General features: G+C 36.2%; 1 protein-coding gene and 1 pseudogene across 1 annotated transcript; both read left to right on the top strand.

Moving 5' to 3' along the window:
- The first annotated feature begins 512 nt into the window (after positions 1-512).
- LOC139884328 (benzaldehyde dehydrogenase, mitochondrial-like) lies at positions 513-5,090 on the top strand. The gene is made up of 11 exons (XM_071868372.1): positions 513-585; positions 2,495-2,641; positions 2,713-2,855; positions 2,952-3,105; positions 3,187-3,416; positions 3,526-3,615; positions 3,854-4,027; positions 4,182-4,319; positions 4,440-4,577; positions 4,670-4,731; positions 4,817-5,090. Exons 1-11 carry the CDS (start codon positions 513-515, stop codon positions 5,088-5,090), a joined length of 1,623 nt encoding a protein of 540 aa, XP_071724473.1.
- A 913-nt stretch (positions 5,091-6,003) lies between these two features.
- Positions 6,004-8,560, top strand: LOC139884327 (aldehyde dehydrogenase family 2 member B7, mitochondrial-like; annotated as a pseudogene).
- Positions 8,561-12,658: the final 4,098 nt, after the last annotated feature.

Consider the following 12,658-nt stretch of genomic DNA (forward strand, 5'->3'; position numbering starts at 1 on the left):
CCGTTTGTTTTCGATTTTTTAAATAATAAAAAGTAAAAAGTTAGATACAATTATTTTTTATAAATTAAGAAAATAAAAAGTATAGGAGACATATTTTTCAAAGATAATCATTTCAAAAATTCAAACAAACAAAGTCTTATTTGTCACCTTCTTTCTTCTGTTACTTACGGCCTGTAATTTTTATTTCTTTTTTCTTTTGAAAAGACAACGCCTGTAAGTTAACTACATCTGTTAGCTCATAAAAGTTCTTCATGTGATCATTATTCATGGTATAATATTTATATATTTATATACCTTTTTTCTCTCTCCAACTCAATTATTGGTCAACTCATAGTATTTTATTTTATAACTAAACCTCGTTTTCCAGCAAATTGAAGATCATTTCAAATCTCTTTCATGAATAAATAAATCTATCATTCACAGCTGAAAGCGTACTTAAATACAGACAGAAACAGAGATAGAAAAGGATCACTCTATATACACTTTGAGTTTTCTACTGTAAACTTGTTTCAATGGCAGCTCTCATCAGGCTTTCTCCATTTCTGTCACGCTCCATAACTTCAGGGTTTCCTCTGCTTTCTCGAGGTTGCAACTGTTTCCTTTTTCTGGTTATATACGATTGTGTCTTTTTCTTTTTTTTTTCGTCTCTGATATTTAAGTAGTATTCAGTACTCTCACTTTAATTTGTTTTGAAAACTTAACATATATACTCTCATTCGGATTTCAATATGGCTGCCGAGAAAGAAAGAGAGCAGAACATGCATATTTATTTGTTTGACCCTGACTGAACAAGTGTTAATTCCAAATTTGTGAGTTTGAAGATTCATTTAACAAGAGAAAGAAACAAACCATCTTCTTGTTTAAAAGTTATATGCCGTTAAGGATTATTAAGGACAAAAGTAACCGTTTGGTCCCTATTTCAAACGTTTTTAAACCGTATCTCCAAACATAAAGTTTATTCTTTGATCTTTTCGTTTATGATTTTTTGAACTCGTTAGTCCATCGACCCTAACGAACTTTCTTTTTGCCCATTTGACACTTACAGCGAATCATAAAATGACACGTGTCACTTACGTATAAAAAATGCCACCTAGATTTTAAACACGTGTCATTTACGACTTTGAACCGGATCAGTTCAACTATAAATACTTATTGAACCGGTCGGTTCAATCACTTCGATCTTCTTCCTCCCGTCACTCTCTCCCTCACTTTGCCGTCGTCTCTCTCGAGACGACGTCGACTCCGACGGCCCTGAACTCGACGAACCTGGCCGATTCCAACTCCTCTCGACGTGGTGACTCCTAATCTAATGTTAATTTTCTTTTCCAAAGCTTCGTTTTTGTTTAATTTCGATTTTAAATTTTCCGATTCAACGGTACAAAGTTAAAATCTCACTCTAATTTTCTAGTATGTTGTTCTATGAGTAATTAGGAGTGTTTTAACGTGTTTAATTTTTGATTTTGATGCAATTGTTGGCCGGAATTTACCTTGGAAGGGTTTTGGCCGCCGGTTCTCGCGGCGGTGCTGTCCCGGAATGGCTCTTCGTCATCGTGGCAACCTTCTGGAACTTGAACTCAGTTGAGAATCGGTCGACTTTATCACGACTCGTGATAAACTCGATCGTGACTCAGTGTCTTAGCGGTGGCGGCTCGAGCGGCCGAAACCCTTCCAAGATAAATTTCGGCCAACAAATGCCACAAACTCTTCTTTTTGGGTAGAAAATTTGGGTGGTGGGATGAAGTTTTGGATAATTTTGGTATTGTTATTGATGCTGATGATGATGAATCTTGAGAGATTGATGGCGGGGTTGCTGTTGAAGTCACTACCGATATATAATATAGAATTGACATTTTTTTTAAGCATTCAAAGTGTAGGAATTATTAGTTCCAACAGAGCATCATAATAAAGTTGTTTTGAGTTAACGGTAGCAAACAAACAACACGAGGAGCACTGGACATGATCCGGTTAACGGTAGCAAACAAGCTTCAACAAGGAGAGATTTTCCAGAACGACACCAATATAAAAGATGAATTGGTCCGGTTTGGTTTAACCATTTGATTTGGTTCGATTTGGTTCAATCATCGGTTCAATAAAAATGTCAATTCTATGATTGGCTGGCGTTTTTTTACACGTAAGTGATACGTGTCACTCTATGATTGCCTGTAAGTGCCAAATCGGCAAAAATTAACGTCCGTTAGGATCGAGGGACTAACGAGTTCAAATAAACGTAAATGGAGAGACTAAAGAGTGAACTTTATGTTTGGGGACGAAACAGTTCAAAAACGTTTGGTCGATTATTAATGGAAAACTAGCTCTCATTCTAGAGAAAGCTTATAATAAGTACTATATGTAGTACTATAAAAATGTGGCCATCCTAGTACGTACTGACAATATCATCCTTAGTTATTTGGTAATCCTAGCGAGTGGTAGTATGATCGATATCACAAGTAATTTAATTCAAATGGTTAATAATTAATCCTTATTAATTTTCCAGGTAGGAATTCTGTCTACAGCAAAGCACTGCGAATTATTAGATGCAATATTAGTACTGTTGCTTCTATCGCAGAGCCAATAATTCCATCTGTAAAAGTAAAGCATACTCAGCTTCTCATCAATGGAAAATTCGTTGATTCAGCATCAGGTCAACTTTTCATCTCCTAAACAATTTCAACCTGATGCTTCTTAAATCTTACTATATATACAAAAATGCAGGAAAAACTTTCCCCACGTTGGATCCTAGGACAGGAGAACCCATTGCTCATGTTTCCGAAGGCGACGCTGAAGATATCAACCGAGCCGTCTCTGCTGCCCGCAAGGCATTCGATCAAGGACCTTGGCCTAAGATGACAGCTTATGTATGTAACATTCCTTTCTCTACATTCAACTTTCATTTTGTAAGCAAAATTTTGTACGTGCTTAATTTGACTTCCATTTCTCCTTCATTTTTTCAGGAAAGGTCACGGATACTTTTGCGATTCGCCGATTTACTTGAACAACATACTGACGAAATCGCAGCACTGGAGACTTGGGATAACGGGAAGCCTTATGAGCAAGCTGCTAACATTGAACTGCCTATGTGTGTCCGTATAATGCGATACTACGCTGGTCGGTAAAATTATTTTGTCAATCTTTACATTTCCTAGTTTTTGCATCCTCTGAAGTCTCCTCTGTACGATATTTTCTCAGGTTGGGCGGATAAGATCCATGGTCTGACAGCACAAGGTGATGGACCATATCATATGCAAGTTTTGCACGAACCGATCGGCGTAGCCGGCCAAATCATTCCATGGAATTTCCCTCTTCTCATGTTTGTTTGGAAGATCGGGCCAGCATTGGCATGTGGAAATAGTGTCGTCCTTAAGACGGCTGAGCAGACACCTTTGTCTGCTCTCTTTGCAGGAAGACTACTTCATGAGGTACAAATTACCTCCGTCTAAAAAATACTTTTTACATGGGGACGATAGTTAGTTCATATTAAATGTATTTGGACAGCCATGAATGATATATTTTTGCTTGTAATTGCAGGCTGGACTTCCTGATGGTGTTTTGAATATTGTTTCTGGTTTCGGTCCAACAGCCGGTGCGACACTTGCAAGTCATATGGAAGTAGATAAGGTAAATTCACTCTTTGGAGACTTGAATAAGTATGTACTCCTTCTGTATCATAATATATGATGTTTTGTATTTTGAAGTTCATCCAAATCTATATGTATGTAGTCAATGATCTTCACTAAATAAATATATTTTTTGGATATCTAAAAATACAAAACATCATGTATTGTGATATAGAGATAATTATGTTATTTTTTTGGATAATGAATTAATTACAGTATACGTGTTTTGACGGTTGCAGCTTGCTTTCACGGGATCTACTGTTACAGGAAAAACTGTTTTGGAGTTAGCAGCAAGAAGCAATCTGAAGCCAGTAACTCTTGAATTAGGAGGGAAATCACCTTTCATTGTATGTAAGGATGCTGATGTGGATCAGGCTGTTGAGCTTGCTCACTTTGCTTTATTTTTTAACCAGGTACTACATATACTTACTTAATTACTATTTACTGTATGTAAGATATACTAGTACTATAATACACACACAACACAAAACCAATTAATTTGCATTCAAAATTCATGTAAGAAATAATTAGTTTTAGGAGTAAATATTTTTCTTCCGATCGATTTAGGGACAATGCTGCTGTGCTGGTTCTCGTACTTATGTACATGAGAATGTATACGATGAGTTTGTTGCCAAATCAAAGGCACGTGCTCTCAATCGTACTGTTGGCGATCCTTTCAAAAGTGGAATCGAACAAGGTCCTCAGGTATAATTAATACTTACTTATATATATATATATATGAATGATGAAGCAAAATGCATTATTTAGTCTAAATTAAAGTTTAAAGTACTGATATGCCCTCGATCCGCTGCTTGAAATAATCAGATTGATACAGAACAATTCGAGAAGATTATGAAGTACATAAAGTCAGGTACTGAAAGTGGAGCTATCCTCGAAACTGGAGGAGAAAGATTGGGAAGCAAGGGCTATTATGTCCAGCCCACAGTTTTCTCCAATGTTAAGGTATAAATATAATATAATAATGTTTTAAACAAAGTAACAATACCAATAGCTTGTATACACACTAACATAAGCTCGATCGATTGCGTGTCCAGGAAGATATGTTGATAGCACAAGACGAGATTTTTGGTCCGGTTCAATCTATCCTAAAATTCAAGTAAAACGAACCTAATATAATTAAGCAAATTAACCTTAGGGAGATTAACTCGTAATTGTAATCTAATATTTTTGGCTGATTACAGGGAGATTGACGAAGTGATTAGAAGGGCAAATGACACGAGTTATGGCCTGGCTGCCGGAGTGTTCACCAAGGACATCGACACGGCTAACACGCTGACACGTGCATTGCGTGTTGGGACTGTGTGGGTTAACTGCTACGACCTGTTTGATGCTGCCATTCCTTTTGGAGGATACAAAATGAGTGGAATCGGTAGAGAAAAAGGGATTTACAGTCTCCAGAATTACTTGCAAGTCAAGGCAGTCGTTACTCCCTTGAAGAATCCTGCTTGGCTCTAGACAAACAGATCGAGTATGAACTTGTAGTGATTGTGTGCTGGTGCTTGAGTAGTGGTAGTTGATTTTGTTTTTCATGATCGTTGGTGATGATAACTTGTTTGATGGAAATTTAATTGACATTGTCATCTTGTCTTTTCTATTTTAATTGATCGAATAAAAAGCTGAATTTAATTCATTGACATCCAAATTACTGTAAAAGATAAGAAAGATTTGATCAGATAGGGAAAGTATCCCCAATACAGCAATTGTTTTATGGTAAAAAGATTTGATAAAATTGAACAAAGATGGTCTTTTTTTTTTTTTTTGTCTAATCTTCTTAAGGTATGCATTCTACGTTATAGCATTTAATTGGCATGGCAACACTAAGAAATATATAGGTCGTTAATTTAGATAATTATTTTCTTGGCTGTGAATTTTTCATCACAAGCATGCCGATCAATTTATATTCACGTAAATATGGTGATATTCTTTGCCACATCTCACCTAAACACATGAAAGAAGCATGTGCATGTGCATGTGCATATTATTATTATTTGTAATTAATTGGACATTTTGATAGTTAAAGGAGCCAGGTAACAATTAATCAAAGCTGAGAGACCACTAGTAGCACCACCAGTATCTTTTATTTCTTCTTGTATACTATAGTACTTAGTTGATACTAACAGATAACTACAAATAGTTTCAGAGTTGTAATCAAAATCCAAACTTTTCTTTCTGGTGCCCCAAAAGTAAAGAGTCCATTATTAAAGCGTAACAGTCGTGTACAACTCTTTATTGTCGTGTGAAAATTTTCATCTTTCCACACTGTAGTTTGAATTTGATCTCCTAACTTCTCCCCCTCTAGTTTAATTTAAGGAGTACTATACTATCATTATAGAGATTTTGATCATCAAATCACATCACACACTGATTCATGGCTTCACTTCTCAGTCGCTCATTCACGTCTGCTTCTGCTCTGTTTTCTGCTCAAGGTAAAAATAAAATAAAATGTATATGCAGATTTAGATTTATGGGTTTTTATCCAAGGATCTGATTTATGCTTTACGACTAAGGAAATTACGTGTGTGTGTGTGTGTTTGCATGTATTGTGTCGTTAACGTGCATAATTAGATTTTATATATTGTTTGCTTTGTTTGCTTTCTGGGAAAATGCATTTGCAAAATATACTTATTCATCGTAATTAATTTCATTTTCCAGGGAGGAATCCTGGGCTCAGTAGAACAATCTGCAGATATAGTACTGCCTCTGCTGAAACAGAGAATCCAATTACTCCTGATGTCAAAGTAAACTACACTCAACTCCTTATCAATGCAAAATTTGTTGATGCAACGTCAGGTTGATTAAATTTTCATTAAAACTTTGATCTCGTTTTTCTAGTCTACAAACTTTGATATTCTTTTCATTTTACTGAATCCCTTTAAAATATAGGAAAAACTTTTCCGACGTTGGATCCCAGGACAGGGAAAGTTATTGCTCATGTCGCTGAAGGCGACCTTGAAGATGTGAATCGTGCAGTATCCGCCGCCAGGAAAGCTTTTGATCACGGGCCATGGCCAAAGATGACTGCTTATGTAATTAAATTCATCCTCTTTTAGTTAACTACGTCTTATTTCATGAAATTTTACTGTATTAGATTATGATTTCTCTTCTTTGTTTCTGCAGGAAAGGTCTTTGATACTTTTCCGCTTTGCCGATTTACTCGATATAAGCATAATGCTGAACTTTCAGCTCTGGAGACTTGGGATAATGGAAAGCCATTTGAACAATCCGCTAAAATTGAGGTCCCCATGGTGTCGCATTTTATTCGATATTATGCTGGTGGGTTAAAATTAAGACTTTTAGACATTTCTCTATTTGGTTTTCCCATATTCGTTCGTCCATACTTAGTTTATTTTCCTTTATGAAATGAAATTCATCAGGTTGGGCAGATAAGATCCATGACCTCACAGTTCCAGCTGATGGACCATACCATGTGCAGACTTTACAATGAACCAATTGGAGTTGCCGGTCAAATTATTCCATGGAATTTTCCTCTTCTCATGTTTGCTTGGAAAATCGCACCTGCCTTAGCTTGTGGTAACACCATTGTCCTTAAGACAGCCGAGCAGACACCATTGTCTGCTCTTCTTGCTTCCAAGCTACTTTATGAGGTAGTTCTTTCATGTTCATATCTGTCAAGTCCTTGTCTCAATGATTTGAGTGTTTTCGTCGTGTGTTTGGAGCATAACACCCTCGAAATACTTGTTTCTTACTTGATAAGATCATTTTAATGGTGGCAGGCTGGACTTCCTGATGGTGTTGTCAATATTGTTTCCAGTTTTGGTGCCACCGCCGGTGCAGCTCTTGCCAGTCATATGGATGTTGATAAGGTGAACTCCATGTAAACTGTTTTAAGCATGATTACACAGTTTTTTGTTATGTTAATTCATTATACCATGACATGTTTTCTCTTTGAGCGCAGCTTGCTTTCACTGGATCAACTCAAAACAGGAAAACAAGTGCTTCAATTAGCAGCACAAAGCAATCTTAAGCCAGTAACTTTGGAGCTTGGAGGGAAATCCCCTTTTATCATATGCAAGGACGCTGACATAGATTATCCCCTTTTGTTCTTCAATCAGGTAATTAAGTTGGAGGTTCTCTGATTCGATTCTACTTAGTTTAGTAGAAACTATTGGTCATAACCGTTTGGCAAATCTACAGGGACAATGCTGCTGTGCAGGATCTCGAACATTTGTTCACGAAAGTATATATGATGAGTTTGTGGCAAAAGCCAAGGCAAAGGCTATCCAAAGTAGTGTCGGTGATCCATTCAAGTCTGGCATCGAGCAAGGCCCTCAGGTATGCATGCAAACTATTTTCATTCTTCAATTCATTCATGTATTCAGTCGTTTAATAAAAGGTGCACTTATTCAGATTGACTCTAAGCAATTTGAAAAGATCCTCAAATACATAAATCTGGTACTGAAAGTGGAGCTACCCTTGAAACCGGTGGGGAAAGATTTGGCACAAACGGATACTATATCAAGCCCACTGTCTTCTCCAATGTTAAGGATGACATGTTGATAGCTCAGGATGAGATATTTGGTCCTGTTCAGTCCATCGTGAAATTCAAGTAAGCAAACTCAACTTCTGTCTCTGCTCATTTCAGATGCCGTTTGCTTACAACTTTTTTGCAAGTTGAAAACTTGTTTTTTCAGGGATATTGATGAGGTGATATGGAGAGCAAATAACTCGAGCTATGGACTGGCTGCCGGCGTGTTTACACAGAACATAGATACGCTAACACGCTGACACATGCATTGAAAGCCGGAACTGTGTGGATAAACTGCTATGATACATTTGATGCAGCCATCCCCTTTGGTGGTTACAAGATGAGTGGACATGGAAGAGAGAAGGGTATTTATGGACTCCAAAATTACTTGCAAGTCAAGGCTGTTGTCACTCCCCTCAAGAATCCAGCATGGCTCTAGACTTGTCTTAGTCTATTCTTGATGTTGACGACAATGCCCCTTTATTGATTACATTGCATGAATCTGGATTATTTATTCGAGAAGGAAATCGAATGGCTTGAGCTTAGTTACAGGTACTAGTGCCTTTTCTTTTATTTCTCTTTTACTGCCTTGTCCCATTCCTTTTCTTAGCCTAATTTAAATCTTTAAAAATTCTTAGGTGAGTACCAGAGCTGTTAAATCTAATTTTACATCTCAATTTATACCAAGTGAGTGACATATAAATAGAAGGAATTTTTTTTTTTTGATATTTATAAAATTTTGAATTCATTTGTTCCATTATATAACATCAAATTATTAAATCTCAATTTTAATTTGTTATAAAAATAATGATTATGATTGGTGAGAATTAATAATAAGAAAAATAAAATAAAAATAAGATGTCACGGTAAAGAGAACTAAAAAAAAAAGAAAAAAGAGATTTCACAAGTCATGTGAGCAACTCAATTTTTTCTTCCCGTACAAATTAGAATTTAATTTGAACCAAAAAAAACACTTGAACTAGGAAGTGAAAATGGTCTAACATATCATTTAAGTATTTAAATCAAATTTTGACATGTATTAGATTACGTAATACGCGGCAAATGAGTTGGAATTTAGTCCTTTATCATAATTAAAAATTAAAAATTAAAAATAAAACTAATTACCACCATATTACCACCATATATAGAACTACTAATTTGAGGTTGCTTGGATGAACAGTCTAATTATAGTGCTTCGATCGGATCCGTCCGATCTCTTCAACATGTAATTTGGACCACCAGATCGTTAGATGAACAGTGAAAAAACAGTCCATTAAACTTACCCGTCCAATCTGCTCCTTTGGCGACCTCTACAGAGCCAGCCACGAGATCCGGTGGCTTTCCCCGTCGACTTCCGAACCTTCATCTCAAGACAAATTAGTTATTTTTGGTGATTCTTGATTTTTATGTATGGCGACAAGCTGGAACTAAGGGTTTATGGTTTTAATGATAAGCTTCCATCACTATTGTCTTTTATTCCATCCAAAGATCGTTTTAAGGTATGGTTGTCCTCATCTTCAAAATTTTGCTTCATCTTTTCTGTAGTGTGAATGTGTTTAAAGTCTTTGCAAATGATTGTTGGCAAAATGTACAAAGACTTTAGGACACTGCTGCTAATTAGTAGAGAGAACATACTGTCTAAGCTTTTGTCAGATGTGAGAATTGAGATGCCATATTAGTATATTACACTCCTACATCTTTGCACTTACACCACAAAACTTCGGAATTTATCCGTTTTTTATTTGGTCGCTGACGAACTGCCTATTGAATCTGACAGGTTATTAAGGAGAACATCAACAGAATTTTAAGAAACTCTAATTTGAAGCCTTTGAGCCATTCATCGTATGTGAGACTGCAAATGCTGTAAAAGAGTTTCTATGATGTAGAAGAGAAGCTTTGTATTCTAGAAGACCTGGCTCTTGCAGATTTGAAGGTGTTTATTCTCGAGCTTCGTTCCCAGGTAACAAAGTCAAAGTTGGGTGTTTTATGTACAGTACTAACACAAGTCTTCTCATTATTTTTCCCCATTATTTATAGGACCGAACTTTAACTGAAAATGATTTATTACTATATCAAAGCACGACGACGATTGTTTCGCTGGTGACCATTTAGTTAAGCTACGGTTTTTCCCCCTTTTATCTCTTTTTTCCAGCAACTGATTTAAAGCTTGGAATTTGATTTGCTCCTAATTTCATTCCATTGCTAGGTAAGAAGAGATTTGCGACTTTTGCAATCGGCCAAGTTGGACCAAACAGTGGCTTCTTGCTTTGCAGTGATCACTGGTAACAGACCCAAACAAAAGGTTCATCTTTTAGAAAGGTACCAATTTTAGACATGTGTGTGTAGAGTCTGTATGCTCTTTACTTCATACATTAGAGAGAAAATGTTAGCGATGATGATTATGATCACACGTCAACCAATTGTAAGGTCTTAAATAGTTGCAAAATGATGATCAATTTTTTTTTTTAAAAAAAATCAGGGTTCTCACTCATATATCCTGGGTACAATTGAGATATCTTTTGGAATCTTCTAAGGCATATTTTAATGTGAAATTATTATTTTCATTATGGCAGTTTGAAGAGAAGAAGATGTGAAGATGGAACACATAATTTTTTAGAGAGACTCTTAGGTGCTGCACGCTTGCTATCACAGGTATAGTTACTACTCTTTTATTTATTGTCTAACTTTATGTAGTGGTAGCTATTCACTTTTGATCCAGATTGGTAGATTTTGGCTTTTATGCATACATGGATAATCTATGGATAAGCTTCTTTCATATTCAAATCCTAATTTTACATGTGCGCATTTACACTTTGCAGATAGTTGAGCCAATATTGAAAGAAGCAAGGTAGCCTTGAATTATTTCTGAATACATACATGACGATGTGCTATTAATCTAGAGCAATATGGAAAAGTTGTCTCGCCTTTTATGATTTCTTCCTTGACTATTTTACAGTGAGGTGTTTATCTTGCTTTCTTGCTCATTTTTTATGGGATTTTGTATGACCATTCTGGCTCTGCAAGCGCGCTTCAGAACTTCGGTCCAGCAAGTAAGTTTTTTGTAAAACATGCATTAAAGTTTTAAGTTAGAACTGCCTTGACCTGTAGAGAAAGTTGGTGTTCAGTGAGTATGTAGATGTAGAAATAGAATCCCTAGCCGGTGTTGCATTGATTTTTCCTTCTCTTGAAAATAAATCTACTATGTGAAAGGAAATTTAGGCTCAGTCTCTTCCAATTAACCTTTTTGATTTTCTTTTGCAGATATTACTTGATGTAGTTTCAATTTACAACATCGTCACTTCTATCTCCCGAAAAAGGCAATCTGTAAAAATTAATCAGGACCGAATGGAGGTTGATTTCATTCTGCTTGATTCTTTAAATATCTTAGTTAGTACCTCAATGCTGTGAAGGATGGCTTCTAATGATTTTTTTGGCACGGTATTGAAGGTATTTCGGGAAGTTTACCCGACAAATGAGGATTTCATCACCCTAGAATGTGTTTGGAAAACAGATAAGTTCGTTTTACTTGAAAAGGAATGGTGAGATGAAGGATCATCAGGATGGGGATATCGCAAAACATGATGCTACAGGAAATTTAGCCGTATGTTATCAGACTGTTGAGCCTTTTCTTGGAGGTACGACTCTGTAGCGAGTGTGTACTAAATATATATATATATATATTTCAGCATTTTACTATTAGCCCTCCACTGCTAACCTTCCTTGATACGCTGGTCTAATTTATTTGAAGGCATAATGACTGAAGCTCGCCACTGTTTCACAAGTTTTGGCGTTTTCAAAGGCATATTTCACAATTTTCGAAGGCATGTTTTAACTGAAGCTCATATATTTTTACTAAAGCTCGCCACTGTTTCACAAGTTTTGTAAGATTTGAGCTCCTACTGTGATATACACACAATGTGTGATTCTTCATGTTATGATGTGGGCGCATTATCTTCATTCGTTATTTTAACTTTCGGGAAACTCTCTGTCTTTGGGAAGCAAATTTTCTGGTCGTTCTATTAAGCTATTTTCGTTCCTAAACTTATCAATTTTGCTTTATGATGTAGGCAGAAGCAGAGCTTATTTCTTCTATTGTCACGTTTTTCAAGCGAATAGGAATTACATCATCAGATGTTGGATTCAAAGTGTCAAGCAGAAAGGTACAAACTCAATTTCAGTTAGTAGCATTGTTGTCACAGGAATCTGATCAGCAAGTTTAATTTCTGGGAATAACATTTACAACCGGTAGATGTTTATTCCAAAACTCTTGTAGTGTGTGCACCCCTGGAATTCATAGTTTTCATCACTCTTTTTCATTCAGTTCGTATTGGAACACAACTACGGTAAAGCGAGGTTGATCTGGAATAATTCAAACGACGATCTAAGGTGAAGCGTTTTTGGCGAATGGTACTGTAAAAGTCGGTTCTTTTTCCGCAAAATTGAGAGCGGTGAGTTTATCATGTCAATTAAGTTATTAGATTGTGAATGAATATTGAATATTTATGCAGTATTTGAGCTTTATTATCATCAATGGAGT

The sequence above is a fragment of the Rutidosis leptorrhynchoides genome, unplaced genomic scaffold, assembly GCF_046630445.1.
Source record: "Rutidosis leptorrhynchoides isolate AG116_Rl617_1_P2 unplaced genomic scaffold, CSIRO_AGI_Rlap_v1 contig536, whole genome shotgun sequence".
In the NCBI taxonomy this organism is placed as follows: Eukaryota; Viridiplantae; Streptophyta; class Magnoliopsida; order Asterales; family Asteraceae; genus Rutidosis; species Rutidosis leptorrhynchoides.